General features: G+C 45.9%; 1 protein-coding gene across 1 annotated transcript in view; it reads left to right on the forward strand.

Annotated features, from left to right (window-relative positions):
- Positions 1–731: 731 nt before the first annotated feature.
- LOC119441382 (nodal modulator 2-like) overlaps positions 732–19,749 on the forward strand; it is a 94,183-nt gene continuing 75,165 nt past the window's right edge. The window contains exons 1-4 of the mRNA XM_037705993.2: positions 732–981; positions 3,227–3,455; positions 7,676–7,870; positions 16,369–16,749. Coding sequence (XP_037561921.1) covers positions 845–981; positions 3,227–3,455; positions 7,676–7,870; positions 16,369–16,749 — 942 coding nt within the window. The 5' untranslated portion in view covers positions 732–844. The remainder of the gene's footprint in view (positions 982–3,226; positions 3,456–7,675; positions 7,871–16,368; positions 16,750–19,749) is intronic.

The following is a 19,749-nucleotide window of genomic DNA, read 5'->3' on the forward strand; positions in this document are numbered from 1 at the left end:
CCTGGGGCCAGTCCCTCTCACTCCTGTGCGTCTGGATCCGGAGGGGGAGCGCGAGCGACTTAAAGTGCAAGCCAAACGGGAGCTGAAGGCGAAGGTACCGCACAATGCCCACCCTTTGCCCAAGGGGCTTCCTCGGGGCGCGCAAGTCCTGGTGCATAAGGCCAGGGCGGGCGCAGCACTCACCGAAGACGTCCTGGTTAAGTGGCGTGCGTACGCTGCTTCAAGGAAGACGCGAGGCCATCAAAGGCATCGTTTGGAGAATGAGGAGGAGGAAGAGACGGAGGCGAACGTGATGTCAACATCAGTGACGTGCAGTACGTGTGACATCGGTGCTCGACCGACAATCAGGCTGTCCCGGTCTGTGGGACTGTCCCGGTCTCGTGGCAGTAAGAGACAAACACAAGGGACGCGGCATTACGTATACCTCACTGGAGGCATGGACCACGCCGCCACCTCAGGCCGATGCCCGACGAACTATCAACTCCTTATGGAAGTTTGTGCGCGAGGCCGGCTTGACCGGCAGAGATTATGAATGTGCAGTGTTTTTTTTTTTTTTTTTTTCCTTGTGAACGCCGCCATTGACCCTTACCCCTGCTTAGGCCACTGAGCCATTCTTTTCATTAAAGTTCATTCTCTCTCTTTCAATCAGGTACAGAAACCGAAACTGCCACCACAGAAATTGACCGACAGCGCCACAGCTTCTTAGTGACGTCACTGCACGTGGTTTGCTGCTTGTCTGCTTGCGCCGAGCCGAGTGCCCTGGGACGAAGGAAGTAAATCGGCGCCGTGGCTGCCTTGAATGAACTGTTAGTTAATTTAATTTTAGCACCCGCGATCGTGTACAATGGGTGGCTTTCTCTGCAATATAGTAGCCGTACTAATGGCCGTCTTGAACTTAGCGAAATCGGACGATGTGATGGGCTGCGGTGGTTTCATTCGGTCCAACGTAACGATCAACTACTCTCGGGTCGAAGTAAAGTTGTAAGTATTACAAGGCGATTTTTCGTCGTATATTGTACTGATCAAAATTAGAAAGTTGCATGTTTACTTGGCATAAGTGGCAAGTACACGATGTCGGCTGAGGTGCTGCTATTTCCTGAACCAGGGCGCCCGTGAGTTTCCGACCTAGGGTTGTCGGTGACATTTGTCTACCTTCTATCGCCACTTTTGTGAACGACTCACGATGCCCGCTAGCGCACGGGAAGGCACAATGTGCGCTTGGTACACATGCTGTGTCACCGCCTGGTGCTCTTTGATATGTGTAGCTGATAGTTTTGTTTCCTTGTCTTCAACCTTGAAACCGGCCATGGAAGTGAGATCGGGAGTGTGGTAACTTTGAAGTTTCACAGACCTGGCCTCAAAGCGTGGGGAAAAAAGTACTTGACCGCCTCTGCTTCACTGTTGAAGTCTGCGACGCATTATTCCTGTTTCCTAATTGAACACTTGCGCCAGAGATGCAGCGTGTATGGCCCTTTGGGAAACATAAAAAGGCGTGAAGGCAGGACACAGTAGAAGTAAGGGAACACACGTGAGAACCATGCGTCTCACGTTTCTCTGCATTCCAGTGTGCTGTGTACTGTCTTCGCCCACTTTCATAAGACCTGAACACAATCCAGCAACTGATTGGCATAATTACATCAGCAGTGCGCAGAAAGGAAACCAGGATGCGCATGAGGAATGTGTGTCTTAGTTTGCAGGGTAAACGCCAGTCCTTCAGTAACTCAGTTTGAAGGGAACGAACTTTGGAGGGAAGGGCCCCGACTCGTGATCCTTTCATTTCAATTATTCTGAATGGAAAGTTTTACATGGCGCAGTGCATCAAGGCAGCATGCAAATACAACTTTCATCACCGTGTTCACAATGCTAGTAGAACTGTGTTGGTTCCTGAAGGACAGCATGAACTGCCTGACTACTCCAGACAAAATTCGTTGTATTTCACGTGTGATCACATTCATAAATTGTGTACAGATAATCCCCATGCAGTCTTCATAGGCAGGCCTTTCATTAGCACTTCGGTTGTTTTCACGTAGCATCCACATGTCCTCGCATAGCAGATCGGGTGTGTTGTCAGCAGGGCTTTAGGTATTTGTTGTCTTGTAGATTCTGCAACAGCGGATTGGGGGGGGGGGGGGATTCACAAACTAGGCAACTGTGTGTACACTCATACATGTGAGGAAACGCATCGAAATTGGATGTACCAATGAAAAATATGACATTTTAAGAACACGATCTGTAGTGAAGGTGCGAAAACGACGACGGACGAAGACAGAACACACACACAGGGCGCGTCCTGTCTGTGTGTTCTGTCTTCGTCTGTCGCCGTTTTCGCGCCTTCACTTCAGATCATGCTTAACCAACACGCCCAATTATCCATCCTAACGTCGTTTTAACAACACATCACACTCATTCTGCTTGGAGTTGTGTTCAAGAATTTAATAGTGAAATGTGTGTGTAGAGAGCAATTAAATGTGCACATGTTTCCTACAATGCTAGTATGTCAATCATGTAGCAGGTGCTCTTCTTTTGTATTGTTTTTGACAGTGGTGATTCACACTAGGCTGAAATATCTGTAGTGGCTTGCTGTTTCCCAAGCGCACTTCATATGAAATAGTTGGTACCATTCCCATACCCCAAGTATAACTTAGTATATATAAAGATGTGCACATGTTAGTTGATGCAACAAGACGTTCTGAAAAGTGCAGGATTTCAAATGTGTTCTGCTGCTGTGTAATGATGCTGAAGGTGCAAGCAATGTATGAACATTGAATTTTTTTCTTGCAACATTAGTGTTTGAAAGAGCTATTGGAAGCACAGCTGGTAGAAGATAACAAGATTTATTAGAGCTACATAAATGATTTGCATCTTTCAGTCATACAACACTTTGCCTCGTGAGGGCATGTGGCAAAAATTTGTGCTGTCAAGTTATGCTTTTGTGGATGTACGAGTATGCATGCATTGAACGCGTTACACAAACAAGAACCTCCCTAAAGTGTTGTTCTGGGAAGTATAAGCAATGCTTTTGTGAAGTTCTGCGTAATGTGTGTAGTGATTCTTTGTTTTGGAGAAAGAAAACTTTACTCTCTGGCACACCCAGATGTCACAGAATCTCTGCGCAGCTTGGCGCCATTGTTGGAGCTTAGAGCCATTGGCGAGCTCACGAACAAAAAGCATGCGCTTACAACCTGTGTTTGTGTGTAGCAGCATTCAAAGCTTTGTTTGTCCACAGGTTAACGCGGCAAGGTAGCCAGAAGTACCAGACAGAAGGGGCACCTAACAATGGCTACTACCTAATCCCACTGTACGACCGAGGCGACTACACCTTGAGGGTGGACCCGCCTCCCGGCTGGGTATTCGAGCCTGCTTCCGTGGACCTGCACATTGATGGCACCACGGATCCATGCAGCACAGCACAAGACATCAACTTTGTGTTCAAAGGATTCTCCATCGTTGGCAAAGTAGGCATTTCTTTCTCCCATACGACGCTTGCAGTATGAGAACACGAGCACGCAGCAATTTTGCCTCTATTAGCCAATTTCAGATAAGATTACGCAGCCATCAAAGTCTACTAGTTATCAAAAAGTAGACATCAGTGAGTTCTTCAGTGTTTTACATTTGTGCTCAACATATACATGTACATATTAAATGTGTCCACAGGAGGAGGTCCTATAGCACACAGGTAATAGAGGTCCATCTGTAAAAATTAAACAGCAAGAGTTCACCATGTCCATACAGCAAATTAATTGGAAATCAATTCAGTGGTTGCCTACTTGAGCATTTCAACTGTACTGCTTCAACAGTTAAATACAGGATACGTTAACACACACATGAAGAAGGACACACACCAGCGCATTTGTGTGTCCTTCACATGTGCTTGAACATGTCTGCTTTTTTTTTTTTTTTTTTTACTGTATTATTTTAAGTGTGCTGCTGCTTGTCGTGATTGCTGCTGCTTCTCAATATCACGACTCACCAACTAGCCCATCAGTATGTCTTAAGTTAATTACAGCTGGGCCGAAACTGGAGCTTCGTCTTGACATTACACTTGCTTATTCTTTTTTAGGAAGTCCTGACGTGATATTTTCGCATTCATTTTTTTTTTCTTTTGTGGTAAACAAAGCTCCAAGCTCTCTAAACTCTTCAAAAAGTGCTGGCAAGCATCAAACTGCCCTAGATAATCTACTGTAATGCTTGTTTGTAAGAACCATTTTCACTTTCGGCACTCAGCAGGTGGATGCACCAAGTCATTGTGATACATTGGCTTGCTTGGTTCGTACAATTTCTGTGCCTGCTACAGGGGAATGCAGCCAGAAGAAAGGCATGCGTAACTTCTATTGTGAGCAACACCACCATACCTAGCCTTATTGCTGCACGATGTCGGCAAATTTTACATTACATTATGATGTCACTGTTTGTATTAGTACATCGCATGTATTATTGCTACACAATGTCCGTAATATTGCTGTGTGTCATGCGTCACAGTAATGTTTACGACACCCAGTCAGGTATTTCAAGACAAACATCAGTGTCAAATTAAAATATATTTCTTATAAGTGTTTCCCAGCCTTCATATTTCTTAAGTGTCAGTCATTTATGTGTGATAAGTGTGTACTAGAATTTCTACAACTTTGAAAATATGTCCGTACACCTTTAGAAGTTCCTGTGCAGTCCTCAGTTTACTTTCAAGATTACCTTGGCATCAGAGATTAGTCATGCCAGAATGGATTGTGTGAGTCATGTCAGCATAAATCTTGGGTGGCTTTTAGGGGGAGAAAGAAGCGATATTTGACTTTATATTGTTTTGGTAGTGTGTTCCAACAAAGACAATCTGAGCAACCGCGTCAATAAATTTACACCGTGGTCTTGCACCTACTCTTGATTATCTTGCTCCTTTGTTTCATTGCTTTCATTTCCATGTCTGCCTTTAACGAAACTGAGTTTTGGTGTCTTAAAAATGTGCAAATAAAGTCAGGCCCTCACATTGTGAAGGAAATGCTGAAAAAAGAATGCTAAATTTAACTTCGGATTTAGATGTATATGTTGTACGACATGCTTTATAGCTCACAAATGTAGAATTCTGCAACGTCCATTGCTCAAATTTATAAGATGCAGGTAGAGAAGCAGTGGCATGAACTGCTTTAAACCACAACTAGGTAACTACAGCACAGAAACTGAAGAAGGATGAATAAGGGTGAACAAGCACTGCATCTGTCCCTTGGTTGTCGTTCACCGGCTTATGGGCTGTAATTGTTTGGAATTGGGTTACCAACTGGGGTGCTTTTTCATACGCTGTTGAGCCATAAGTCAATAACATGCATGTGGTTGGTTGGCATCGTCGTGTTTTTGTTGATCACACTGGGATTCAGTGCAGTCATGGCAGCATTCCTCTCAAATAGCACCATGATGATCAAAAGCTTCATGCAAAACTTGGCCTGGGCTCCTCTCCTGTGTTGTGCAACCCAGATCCCTAGATGACACATCAACTTCGTGCCAGAAAGTGGCTGTGCAGCTGTGTACCAAGCTCCAGAATGGAAATATGCACACAACAAGCTGCATTCATGAATGTTAGTACAGTCGAACCTTGTAATTCAAAGACGCTTAATTCGAACTGCCAGTTTATTCGAACTGATGCTCTGGTCCTGTCAAAGTTACGTGTATTTCAATGGGCGAAAATGCTCGGTAATTTGAACGCGAAAGCATTTGTGACGGTTAATTCGAACATACCGCGGACCGACAATGCTCTCAGCAGCGCGCCAAATAACGCGGTGGCGCCTCTGACCGGCATTGCTCCGACACCGCCATAGAGCAAAAGCTTAGGAGAGACCCCTTCATGCGGTGGCAGAGGCCCAGTCCGGCCAACGAACTGCCCATGCCGGCAAACGCTCGCTTCCCGATAACGGCAGAAAACGAAACTTCAAGGAGCAGGCTAATCTGCTCCGAGCCGGCTGTACCGGCAGCGCCGGCATGGCGGCGGGCACACACGGAGACAGTAGAAGCTGAGGGAGTTGAGAGGGCGAGGGGAGCCACCAAAGCGGAGGAGTTTCCGAGGCCAAATCCGCTTTCCTGCCGCCCTCCTCCCTAACCTTCGACGGTCTCCGCACGCGCGCGCACCCGTCGCCATGCAGGCACCGTCCGCTCCCTGAAGTGTCGTTTTCTGCCGTTATCGGGAACCGAGCATTGGCTGGCAGTGGGCGCAACTCGCTATGCGTTTGCGCGCCGCGATATTTCACGACTCGCACCGTTCGTTCATCTTGCTATGGTGCTCGAATACTTCAAAAATATGTTCTTCCTTTAATTCGAACAAATTTTCGGGCCCCTTCGAGTTCGAATTATCTAGATTGGACTGTATAATGAGCTGGCACCTTCTTTGGCACGATGACACTGTATGTCTGACACCAGCCTCCTTCCTATGTATACTCTGGAAACATTTCACTCAAGGAACGAGACATGTGTTGAGTGGTTTGTGGGTAGATGTTGCTCCCGATGCTGCAGCGATAACGAGAGCTCTTCTCTATCGCCTTGTCTACCTCCTTTTTGGCTGACATCAGTTAGCTAAGCCATTGTAACGAAGCTGTGTGACGCCAAAAGCATGAAGTGGTTCTGGTAGCACGTGCTGTAACCAAAATCACTGGCACCTCATTCTCAATTGGCTTGTGTTATGTGACCGGGAACAAGGGAAATAGTAGAGACAGGCCTTTCTTTTCCAACTTAAGGTTTTTGAGAAACATGTGCTTAAATGCTGCAAAATGTTGAGTAGGAAATACGGATCACAATTTCGGGAAGCAAATAAACTAAGTTTAAAATTGGCTTTAGTGTTTCGTTAAACACTTGCAAACCAGGGCGGTCTTCACATGGTCAGCAAGGGCTTGTTTGGTGACTGGCAGGGTCAGTTACTGCATCCTTCCAGGCAGTCTCGTGGTGAAGCAGACCTAATATAGCAGGCGTCAGCTGTGCTCTTCCTCAGTGTTGCTAACTCTTTATTGGACAAGGCCGGCAGTTCGCAGCCTAAAACACTCCATATTTAGTGAAAAGTTGTAAAGTGATGTTGATGACTATGACTTTCTTTACATTTTAATGTTTTTTGTTTTTGCATTTTAATTATTTCCTTACTTACTGGGCACATCTAACCATAGAAAGACACATTAGACAAGGATGACAATCCGTCATCCTTGACTAGTGTGTCCTTTTGTGCTTGTCAGTTGTACTTGACATTTACAAGATAAACACCAACTAACTCAATTTCTCACAATACTAGATTTCTTAATTACTTTAAATTTTAAACTGTGGCAGTTAATTTATTGCCTGTGTGGCAATTCAACAGTTGGAACGTGAAAAGCAAAATAACCCTCGCTTTCTGAACATAGTGTCAGATTGCAAGATATTGCTTTGACTAGAAAAGCGGCTTTGTTGTGCCTAAATTGCTCACTGATGCGCACCTATGTGTACATGTAGAAGTATACTGACATATGGAGGCTCATTTTTGCCCTTTGGGACAAGATGGGTCTGAGGCACTGAACTTAGCCCAAGTCCCTCGAGGAATTCTACCAGGGCAATTTACTCGCCATTTACTTCACTAAAAAGGTTGCTAGAACTCCAAAAGGGCAAAGCTGTCATTCAGATGACTAAAACTCAGGAAATTTAGTGACTCTCTCGTGACACGCCAACACCTGGAGCGCAGGTGGTGAGCGATGGCCAGCAGGAGGGTCCCCCCGGGGTGACGGTGGAGCTCCGTGACAGCCAGGGCAAGACGCTGCAGAAGGCCCAGAGCACCAAAGGGGGCGGTTACGCCTTCACACGCATCCTGCCTGGTGAATACACGCTGATCGCCTCGCACTCTACCTGGACCCTGGGCCGCTCCAGCACCACCGTCAAGGTGCCCATCATCATTTTCACCATTCCCCCCACCTACCTACCCAGATTAGTGTGCAGTCCAGCGTTACTTCACAAAACAAAAATGCCTTATGACACTGAGTATGACAGTTCATAATGTTATGCTGTAGTGCTACACTAAAAGTGCACACTTTGAATTGTTCTCACTGGGCACTTTTATGAAAACATACATAGATATTACAGTAGAACCCCGCTGTTACGTTTTTCACGGGACCGTAAAAAAAAACGTAAGAGCCGGGAAACGCAAGAGCCAGGAAACAGGAAAAATTGAGAAATGGGAGTAGTGTTGAACTGCACACAATATTTTAATTCTTACGTGCGACAAAAAGTAGTTTCGCCCGACAGCGGAAGTATCGATTGCGGTGAGCTATACAAAGTAAGAATAGTAGTTTTATCGTCTGTATAAACTTGTAAACATTCGGTTATTAACTAATTAACAAACATAGTGTCAGCGCCCACAGGCAAACATGAACACATCACACTCGATGAGCGCGGACACGCGCAGTTAAGCGCCGCTGCAGAAGCGAGCGAAGTGACCTTCGTGCTGTTGTCTATCGCTTCAACCCTAACTGAGCGCCGAGAACACGCAGCACGCACAAAGCCACGAGCCGCCGACGCACCTACACTGCGTAGAATCTACCCCCACGCAGATCGCTTTCAAGATACGGCCCGCGGGACCGCGCGCCGCCGCGCAGTATGATGCCGGAGCACAACGTTGCCCGCTACCCCCCCCTCGCTCCCTCGCTGGTGCCTCGAGCGCAACGGAAGGAGGCGCGCTTCCTCTCTGCTTTTCTTTCGCGCGCGAGACGCGGTCATCGGCTTCCCTCGCACGCTTTCACTCGCACACAGCATACGGCGCGCGGCGACGTATGCTGTATGTGCGAGTGAAAGCGTGCGAGGGGAGCCGACGACTGCGTCTCGCGCGCGAAAGAAAGCATACGGCGCGCGGCGACGGCGTTATCGCACTTGGACTTTATACGGAACATCTATGAGCCAAAACCAATTTTAGGGCCGCAACGCGTCATAGACATCATCTTTAGATAGCAGAAGCGGATATCAAAGGCCATACTTTTGCTGGCGGAAACCGAAAATACGTAATAAATGTCGCCCCCAGCACTTTGGGCGGCCAATGCCATCGTCAAGCAACCAAGCCAAGCGACATGAAAAGTCAAAATGGCCGCTCGGGCCGGCGCGGTGTGGCAGTTCGCAACGTATGATGCGGGAACGGTCCCACAGTTGCGACGTAACAGCGGGGTTACCAATGCATTGGGTTCTATGGGAGCTGTGCCGGGACCGGCCGAAAACGACGTAACAGCCGGGAAAACGCAGCACCCGGGAACGTAACAGCGGGGTTCTACTGTATTGGTATAAGGAGTTATAAATAACTAAACATGATACTACATGTAAAATTTTAAGGTTGTTGGATAGTAAGCTTTATCATAACTAATTGCTAAAGTAGGCAAATACAGTGTGGTTTTGAATTGAAGTGATGAAAGGAACTGTCAGCACAGCAATTATTCATCGCAGTGCCGTCGTCATCATTGTGTTGTCGTCTTATGATTAGCTGCTTTGTGGAGTAAATGGCTTGATGAGCTCCTCACCAGGTTTTGGCATTCCAAACAGACAAGTGTGGTGCATACATCACGTAGTGACGATCGTGTCTGCAAGGTTGTACACCACTGTGCGTTCCAAATGCAGCTGAAAATTCAATTGCAATGCCCCTGTGCACTGCTCCTGAGAACAGCCCGTCTACCCACCAGCAGGGAAGTCACACATTGAGCCGCAGCAACTGTACCTTGTTTCATGCATACCAGGCAACACTGCAGAAGCCGTGCATGTTGGTCCATCATACAAGGCTCACTCCTCGTATTTTCAAATGCAGTTAATTTTTTTTATCTGCGACACTTCCTACGGAATAACTTCCTTCATATGTTACAACTACAACTTGCGGACACAAGTTTACGTCAAATGACGTATTATTTGTCTGCCTTTGTGCTTTTAGTACAACGAGCCCCCAAATCTAACCTGCACCTAATTTTCTTGGCCGTAATGTACAAAAATAAATGTTCACTGGATTTATAAAGAAAATATTGCATGCCCCCCCCCCCCCACGTACACGATCAGAAAAAACTAGCTGTGCAAAATTTACCTGCACAGAAGGGAAAATGTTGATTTTTGGTTAATGAGATTACATCAAGGAGGTTATAAAAAGAAAGTCTGGAGTGTCAGCCCTCGCCGATTCTTACCAGCAGAGGTGAAGCCAGCTCTTGCCCCTACTTCACCCTTGAAAGCGTGCTAAACTACACAGAGAATAGTCGCAGTTCAACTGCTCTCGATCTGCTAATATAAATTTGAGACTAATTGGAAAAAATAGAATGTTGTTTCGGGCTAAGTACCTATTGCCATAGGCGGAGTAGTGACACCCTGATGGGCAAGTATGAGTTCCCCTGGCTTTTGGAACATTTTTTCAGCTTATTTATTTATTTATTTATTTATTTGTACATACTGCAGCCCAATTGGGCTATCGCAGGAGTGGGAGTGTACGTTAGATACAACATCAAAACATTCGTCTGCACAACTCAACTTCAACACCTTGAAAATCAGCATTTGTTACAAAATGAAACATACAACAAGTTACATAAACACAGCATGAATCAACCTAAGTGATAAAAAAATTCCTCTAAAGGTAACGACCTAGTTTCACCTGGCACTAAGTTCCATTTTTCAATCGTACGAGGCAAGAAACTGTACTTATGTAAGTTAGTGCGCGGTTGAAATGGTGCAAGGTTGAGTTTGTGGCTATTCCTTGTAGGTTTCAATTTAGCAGGAGACAGATAGTTGTTCGTTAATGAGTAGCGTGGGGTGTTAATGAGAATATGCAACAATTTAAGACATTCACGATCGCGCCGCTCGGACAGAGGTTGTAGACCTAGTGCAACAAGTTGAGATGAGGGTGAGAAGTTCCAGTCATAACGGCGGTATATGAAACGGATCGCTTTCTTTTGAACTGATTCGAGAGTGTTAATGTCAGATACCTTATAAGGGGTTCCAGATGGGGCAGCCATATTCGAGAATAGGTCGGATGAGCGATTTATATGTTAGCAGCTTTGTTTCATGTGGAGCTTTTCGCAATGTGCGATTTAAATAGCCTATTTTCTTTGATGCTTTATTGCATATGTATTCAATATGCCTTGACCACGACATGTTAGGTGTGAAGATGAGGCCAAGGTACTTATATTCGGACACTCGTGCAAGGCAAGAGCCATTAAACGAATAATTAAACAAAGAAATAGAGCTGCGCTTACTGAAGGATAAAGTGACTGTTTTTAAAAAGTTTATATTCATTTGCCATTTGTCGCACCACCTGCAAAATTGGGCAAATGAATCGTTAAGTGATATGTGATCAGCGTTCGTATTAATTACGTTATAAAGCACGCAGTTTTCAGCATAAAGGCGTATTTTTGCGGATACACAGTTTGGCAAATCATTTATATACAATATGAACAAAAGTGGCCCCAGGACTGAGCCCTGGGGAACTCCAGATGACACATTTACTATAGACGAGTTTGAGGAATTAAACGAGACATACTGGGAACGGTTATGTAAAAAGCTAGCGATCCAGTCAACTAAGGATGAGTTATTAAGTATAGCGCGAAGTTTATGGAGAAGTTTTGAATGTGTAACAGAGTCGAATGCCTTGGAAAAATCTATGAAAATGGCATCAATTTGATTTCCACTGTCCAGAGCGTGTGAAATGTTATGCGAAAATTCTACGAGCTGAGTTATAGTACTAAGTCCGCGACGAAAACCATGCTGGGCATCACTCAAAATTTTATTATTTTCAAGAAACTCCATAATATGCCTAAAGATTATACGTTCAAGAAGTTTACATGATTGAGACGTTAATGAGATTGGACGATACTTTAATGGTGACTGTTTGTTGCCGGATTTATGCATTGGAAGAATTTTTGCCAATTTCCAAGCCAAAGGAACTGTCGTCGAGGTAGATAAAGACTTTTGAAAAATTACAGTCAAATACCGGCTAGTCCAAGCACAATATCTAACAAGAAAAGTGTTGTTAATGCCATCAGGGCCACAAGATTTTTTCTTCTAAGTGCAGAATTAGATTCAAAACACCTTCGAGAGAGACGGTAATATCACCAATTGAATAATGGTAGTCATGAATGAATGCAGGTATGTCGAAGTTATCAGTTGTGAATACTGATTGAAAATATTCGTTGGATGCGGTGGTGATAATTAACGGGTCACTGGAAGGTACATTATTTATAACAACTGTATTTATGGAGGCTGACCTGGGTAGAATTGAAGTCCAAAATTTCCGAGGGTTACTCTTCATTAAATGATGCAATGTAACGCCGAAGTAGAAGTCTTTTGATGAATTAATTTTGAAGCGAAGTTCCTCCTTGGCGACATTAAATTCGGCAATTTTAATGGGGTCGCCTTTTCGTTTTAAGCGCCTTAAGGGGGGACGCGGCTTTCGCATCGCGAGAAATGGCTAAAAAATCGATTTTTTAAAAATCAAATTTTCAGTTTCTATAACTCTTATTCTATCTGATTCCGAAATATCATCACTGAAAACCAAGTAGAAGTGCTCTAAAAACATTGTTGTATCAGCCAAGGTGCCGAAAAATTTCGCGGAAATCGAGAAAGAACGGCGTTTTTCAAGCCACGATATCTCCGGAACGGCGCAGCCGAGCGCCGCCATCTTGGTCTCGTTGGAAAGCGCATTTCTCCGTCTTCAAACTTGCTGCTTCAGCTATCTCCTCCATACAGAAACGAGCACACAAAAAGCCAATGATTGAAGGTCTTGCCGGAGCCACCGATTGGCCGCGCCCGCCACGTGACTCCCGCGCGGTTCGCCATTGGTCCGGTGCTCGCTCCGTGACGGCGTCGTCTGCTCCGCTTGTTGCGGTCTCCTCGCGAGCTCCGGACAGTTTCCGTAATCTCGACGAGTGTTAAAGCGGGCGCTATGCAGACATCGCAGTAGCGTGGCCGATCCCGCTTTTTGTGGACGTCGCAGACCCGCGGCTAGGCATTCCGAGCATCGGCGACGCGGACTTCGCGACCAAGCTTCGGGCACGGAATCCTCGGACACGAGGCTAAGCCTTTCGCGCGTAGGCGCCTCCGACTCGGCGATCAAGCACATCGCGCGTGGACTTCTCGGATCCTTGCCTAAGCATTTCGTGCATCGGCACCTCCGACTGCGCAACTAAGCACATCGAGCGTCGACTCCTCGAGCCCGCGGCTACGCATTTCGCGCGTCGTCACATCGCTCATCGAGAGTCAACACCTCGGACCCGCGGCTAGGCACTTCGCGCGTCGGCATCGCGAGCGTCGACTCCCCGAGCCCGCGGCCAGGCATTTCGCGCGTCGGCACCTCGGACTGCGCGATTGAGCTCACCGAGCGTCTATTCTTTGGACCCGCGACGAGGCATTTCGCACATCGGCACCTCAGACCCGCGACTTAGCACATCGCGCGCCAACTCTATTATCGTATTGCCACGATATCTCGTACCAATACCTATCATACCACCCCTTCATAAAAAGAACCTCATCATGAACTCTGTTCACTAGGCCACTTGGGCTGGCACAGACACCTGGCTGCAGAAGTGAGGCATCATACAAAAGTACAGGCTGGAAAGCACCTAGCAGCTGCATTGCTGCCTATCTATCAGTGGCTCTCCTAACATCCATAGCCATTGTCAATGGAAGATGATCCAAAAATTCAGTAACATGGTCGATTCTACCAAAAGAAAACAATGCCTCACTGACTGTACTAGAGACTGCTATCAATGAGGCAGTCTGCAGGTACAACACTAGAACTACTGTATATTTATGCCCACATAGTTCTGCACCTCACTTGGTTTGTAACCCAGGCACCATGCTCTTTGTAGAGCAGCAGTAAAGAATGCCATACAAACATGAAAAACGCAGAACAAAGGCACAGCAGACCAGAGGCCACGTGTCCAAGAAGCCCCACATCACAAAACACACCAAAGATTACAAATTTCGTGCGTTTTAGAGAACTGAAGAGAAGGGGAAACTTTGAGAGCCGTTTTCTCAAAAGTGTTTTTTCGCCTTTCTGCTCTGTTTCTGGAGCTGATTTCTTCGTTACCTTTTAGCCTATTTTGATTCTGTTTTTTTTGTCACGTTCCTTGGACTACAGTGCAGATCGAGACAGTCTCGCATTTTTATCTTGACTTTTTATAAATTGATGGTGTGGCTATTCGTTCACTCCGAAAGTGTGCTTGATGCGAAGGTAACTTCAAAAATGACTATCTAAAAAATTTGTGTTGCGAAAAAAAAAAAGTAAGACTGTCACGACCTCCAGTACGCATTGAGCTATGTATTCAATACTCAACGAGCCTTCCACCATGTTTTTTAAGCTCCCCAGGCCCTCCAGAAAGTTCAAGAGAGAAAAATTCTGCTCAATAAAATGTTCTCAAGGTATCACTCTGAAACTTTTATGCAAGTATCAGGGAGACATTCTAAACATTTGTGCCAATTTTCATCAAAATCCATGAAGAAATCGGGAAGTTGATTTTCAAAGCCACGTCCCCCCTTAATCTAGCAACACGACGTGATAAGTGAAGTATGTCACGTGAAATCCAGGGCAGATGAGGATTATTCTTTTTTGTCTTCAAAGGGACGAAGCGCTGGATGCAGCTTGTCACAATCGTTTGAAAAGAGGCCACCAAGGAGTTCACATCATTAAATTCGCTGAGCCATTCGAAATCATCAAAAGAATCGCATAAGAGATCAATAATAGACGCGTCGTCGGCGCGTGAAAAATCAGAAAAAGTAGAATAAACAAAACGATTGTTACCAACTGGAACAGAAATGGATACAAGAACGGCCTTGTGGTCTGAAATACCATCTGTAACTTCGCATTCGAAACCATTATCTAAAAGACGGAGACTAACAAAAACTAAATCCAAAACTGCAGCACCTCTTGTGTTAGCGTCAACGACTTGTTTTAAACCAAAACATAATGAAAAATCTAACAGCGCTTTGCTTATTTCCACATCATAGCCGGTGAGCGATAAAGATGGCCACAAAATGCCGGGGGCATTGAAATCTCCAAGACAGATCACGCGTGAAGAAGACAAGATATGCTCGTGCATGAATGTCGTTAAAGCGAGCAGCTGATCTATGTTCGATGACGGCGGTCGGTAGATAACGCCAAATACTATAGAAATGTTTCCGAAAAAGACCTTACACCAAACTGATTCAGTATCAGGCAGTAGCGCACCCAGGATCTCTGCCAGGGGGGGGTTGACAGTTTGCCAATACCATCTAAACAGCACTAATTTCGATTTCTTCACGGGAAATTGTCAAGAAAATGCGCTTCTTGCGAGTGTGCAGACGATTGCGCGTCATGCATCTTAGTTGCAGCACTCAAATGCGTAAGGAAAGAAAAGGGGTTAAACAAAAGGGGGGGTTAAGTCGGCCTCAGGGGGGGGTTACAACCCCCGAATCCCCCCCCCCCCCCCCCGTCGGTGCGCCACTGGTATCAGGTGGGTTGGGGAGTATTGAAATTTTAAGGTCATACCGCAAAAATAATGCGATGCCACCTCCTCTTCTATGACGTCTATCAGTTTTAACAGCTGTAAAACCTGGAGGAGTTATTTCACTATCGAATATGTCATCATGCAACCATGTTTCCGTTACCCCAGCAATATGTGGTGAATGGGCGGAAATCAGCAAAAGAAAATTTGGAAACTTGTTAATCAAACTTCTGGCATTAACATTTAAAACGCGTAGTGGTTCTTGTGGTTGACTACTAAGGCTACATACTACTATTAGAAAACTACAGATAAGTTTCCCCGTGCGTTCCTTGGCTTAATTGTCTACTGGGTTCACATGAATGTGACTTAACAAAAATCGGGCCCCTCAGTTCCCCTTCTTTTTATTTCTCTTGAAGAACATTTGCATGGACCCAGAATTAGCATTGTTGCCAGCTAAGGTGCATATTCCATACTGTCTTGTATTCTTTTGTGTAGTAAGAGTTGAACACATTCAATGCAGCATGTACACGTCATACGTGGTTCACGGCAGCTAATCTCCTTGTGTAGTCATGGAAGTTCTTTCTGTGGCGCTTCCACTGATTTTCGTCGTTTCTTCCAAGCAAAAGTGTAGCGGTGACATCGCTCTGGAGCTTGAGAAAGGTGCAGAAATTTATTTTATTGGTTAGTCACTACGCACCTCTCATACATAACAGGAGGCCCACTGGTGAGTCATGACATACAAGAATTGATACCTGGAAAAGCACTGCTGCTGTGCACATAGAAATGAAAGCAGCCACAGATGTTCTGGTTCAAACCTGTGATCTAGGGTTTTGTCAAGGAATGTTTGCATACTAATCATGGTATCCATGGAGGTTGAATGATTGCAGAAATGGAATGTGAATGCTCACCAGTATTAACCACATGAAATTTAATCCGCCAAACTTCTCCACAGGTAATCGACGACAATGGCACCCCTGCTGAGAGCCTTGTTGTTGCCGGCTACGATGTCCGTGGTGAAGTCTTTGGCGAGGGAGACCCAATCCGAGGTGTGCACTTTGTGCTTGCAACCGACAAGTCTGAGACAGCGGCCAAGTTGGCTCTAAAAGGTTGTGAGGCCAGCTCGCCCCATGGTTTCAGCCTGCCAGCTGGCCTGCGCTTCCTTTGCACCGTGACATCTGGAAATGACGGACAGTTTGTGTTCCCTGCTGTGCCACCAGGCTCCTATAAGCTGCTGCCTTTCTACAAGGCAGAGCGCATAGAGTTTGACATAGCACCACGGCAGGCCGTTTTTTCTGTCAAACATGGCAGCCACCGCTTCCCCAGCAAGTTCCAGGTAAGCCATCCAATGACCAGAGCAGCACTTCATTGGCAGTACATCCACTGCTGCAAAACAGATGGGACCTGTATTATAAACAGCAGCAGTGCATGCTACATACAATGGGCTTTCATAAAGTGACGCGCATTGTCATTTTTGCGGCTTTGCACTCCTCAAATTCAGCCTGGGTCAGTAGCTTCTTTGAGTGGGTTATTTTGGCAGGAAGTTTTAATGTGCCCACTCGGCGCAAATCATTGCCCGAGCAACCAGAGACGCACATTGTCGTTTTCCTATTGGATAGTGTTGTGAGGCAGCGTCGGGAAACCAAACAAAATCAAGCTGGCCAGTGACGCCAGAATACAATGCCACCAGAGTGAAACATGACGCTCACTTCGCACTGCCTGCAGCAGGGAATGGCTATGCATTTTGTTATCGCCTATTAAAAGCATGCAGTATGGTTCCAACAGCACTACACCCCACTGGCTGTGAAGCAGATAGGTAAAGGTGCTTATCATTATAGAGTTGGCTCCGATAGCTGTGAATGCAGCGGGTGATGATTTGCTGCTACCGGAATAGAAAACTGAGTGCACGCTGGAGTTTTCACGTAAGACAAGAAAGTGAGTATTGCAGGCAAGTGGCGGCATCAAGTGGCTACTTTTTCCGGCAGCGCACGTCTTGTGCCTTTTCTTGTTTACATAGGATCTACCAGCCGGAAATCGTATCATACAATTGCAGTGTGGTGGTGTGCTGAACGTTGGTGCCGAAAGATCGTGTTTTTCCAAAACGTATAAATTGGTAAAAGAGAAGCATAACTGTATTGGGTCATTCTTTATGTTCTCGATCGCAGATGTGGCACCGGAAAATCATATGTAATGGGATTGTATCAACAATGTTGTACTGTAGTATCACAGATCGTCGCTAGGGCATCAAAACAAAAATGACAGTGTCCATCGGGAAATTTGGTTCAAGCACAAGCCGTTATTTGTTTTCTGAATTTCGAGGGACACAGTGCCAAATAGGTTCAAGCTGAGCTGGTGACTGCGTACAGTGACAGTCACCATATGCTGTCACCAGCTTCCATGGACCCAAGCTTTCGTTATTGCAATCCTGAGTTGGCCTTTGTAAGATAACTTGAGCTTGGCTGGTCAGCACACAAGCAACTGACCCCATTGTTCACCCCTCTGGTGAGCATTGGAGCATATTTACAGATTCGAAGGCCACCCTGCATTGTCTGCTATCCGCTGTACGTCCTGGACCACAAGACCAACTTGTGCTGGAAATAAGGCACCTTTATCACCAACTAGCAGAAAAAGGACATGACATCACTTTTCAGTGGCTCCCAGGCCATTGCGGCATCATGGGCAACGAAGAGGCCGATGAAGCTGCGAGGAGGGCTCACGAAAATGCTGCGAAGGAACCCATCCCGTTATCAAGAGCTGATGCAGCAACAAAGCTTCGCATAATCAGGCGTGATGCCACACGAGCCATGTGGAACACACCTAGTTTCCAACATATTCGACTGCACCGTGTGAACCCATCCCTCTGACTACGCATTCCATCTGGACTTCCTCGAATCGAGACAACTGCTCTCTGCCGACTGTGGCTTGGAGTATCCTTTACGAAAGCTTTTGCTTGTTGCATCGGAATGGCTGACAGCGCTGCCTGTGATACTTGCGGCAGCGAGGAAACAGTCCAACATATCCTGTGTCATTGTCCCCGCTACCACTCCCAGAGACAGTTGCTCGTAACGGAGTTGGCAAGCCTCGATGACCGGCTGCGTTCTGAGCAGACGATTTTAAAATGACGGCTGATACGGTATTCACAGCAGAAGGCGACGAGGGCGCTACTAAAGTTCCTCTGGTCAAGCGACCTGTTTGAATGATTGTGACGCTCCTGAGTTCCTTTGTGTGTGTGTGTTTTAATCTCCCTCTCTAAGTGTGTGCATTTTTCTTTATCTTTCTGTCTCCCCTTACCCCGTCCCCAGTGTAGGGTAGCAAACTGGATATCTACCTTCCAGTTAACCTCCCTGCCTTTCGCATCTCATTTATCTCTCTCTCTCCCTCTGGTGACTTCGAATAGTGGCAGCGTCTGTCTTGGCAATGCTTAGGGTACAGTGAATGTGTCGAACACACGTCATCTCCTTTCAAAAGCGCTTATTTTCGGCCTAAAATATTCTAAAACGAGAATGGTAGCTCACTATGGATATGATAGTATTTACGCAATTGTAACGTGGGCCTTTTTTTTTCCAAGAAAATTCATCCAAATATTGCCTGCGTGGTACAATCTGATATGAAACCAAAACAGCGTTCAAAGCATTTGGTTAATCAATTCATTTGAAACAGCCTACCATAAGAGCCCGCCTAGCCAGTGTAATCGCCAATGCCATGACAAGGTGGCGTCTATTAATGACGACAGAAAAAGTTATCACATATCATGTCGACGGTGACGCGCAGCTTTGGTCAGATATGAAAGTATGTTCAAACAAGTTATTTTATATGTTAAACTAGCGGCAACAAGTCACAGCCATAGGGGCAGGGGGGGCACTTGCCCCCCCCACTGTCAAAAGTGGGGGGCAAAGTATGCCTTTTGCCCCCCCACTTTTGAAAGCCGACACTTTCCAACAAAACACAGCTGAAGCAAAATTTTATTTCTTCTTTTCGGTGACGGAAGCCGATTGCCAATCGATACTGCATTTTTTTCGTGAGGCTCCGCCTGTGCGCTTGACACCGTGTACCCTTTGGCTACATCATTGCGGCGCTGTTGTAGGCTTGCTTTTAAGTTCCCAGTTCCGCCTTACAGCACGCCTGGCACGAATTTTTGTAGAATGATGCCAGGGTAATTTCTTTTTTGAGGTGGTCTTTGACTCTGACGAGTTGCTGTGTTATTTGCTTGTAGAGATGTGGCAGATTATTACTTTGTAACCTTTGAAAAACCTTGAAATGACTCGCTCACCCCTCGTGCCTAAGGAAGTGAAGCATGCTGTCTTGTTGTCCTTGCTCTGGCAGGAGGGTTAGGAGC

Source organism: Dermacentor silvarum, chromosome 2 (assembly GCF_013339745.2).
Source record: "Dermacentor silvarum isolate Dsil-2018 chromosome 2, BIME_Dsil_1.4, whole genome shotgun sequence".
Classification (NCBI taxonomy): domain Eukaryota; kingdom Metazoa; phylum Arthropoda; class Arachnida; order Ixodida; family Ixodidae; genus Dermacentor; species Dermacentor silvarum.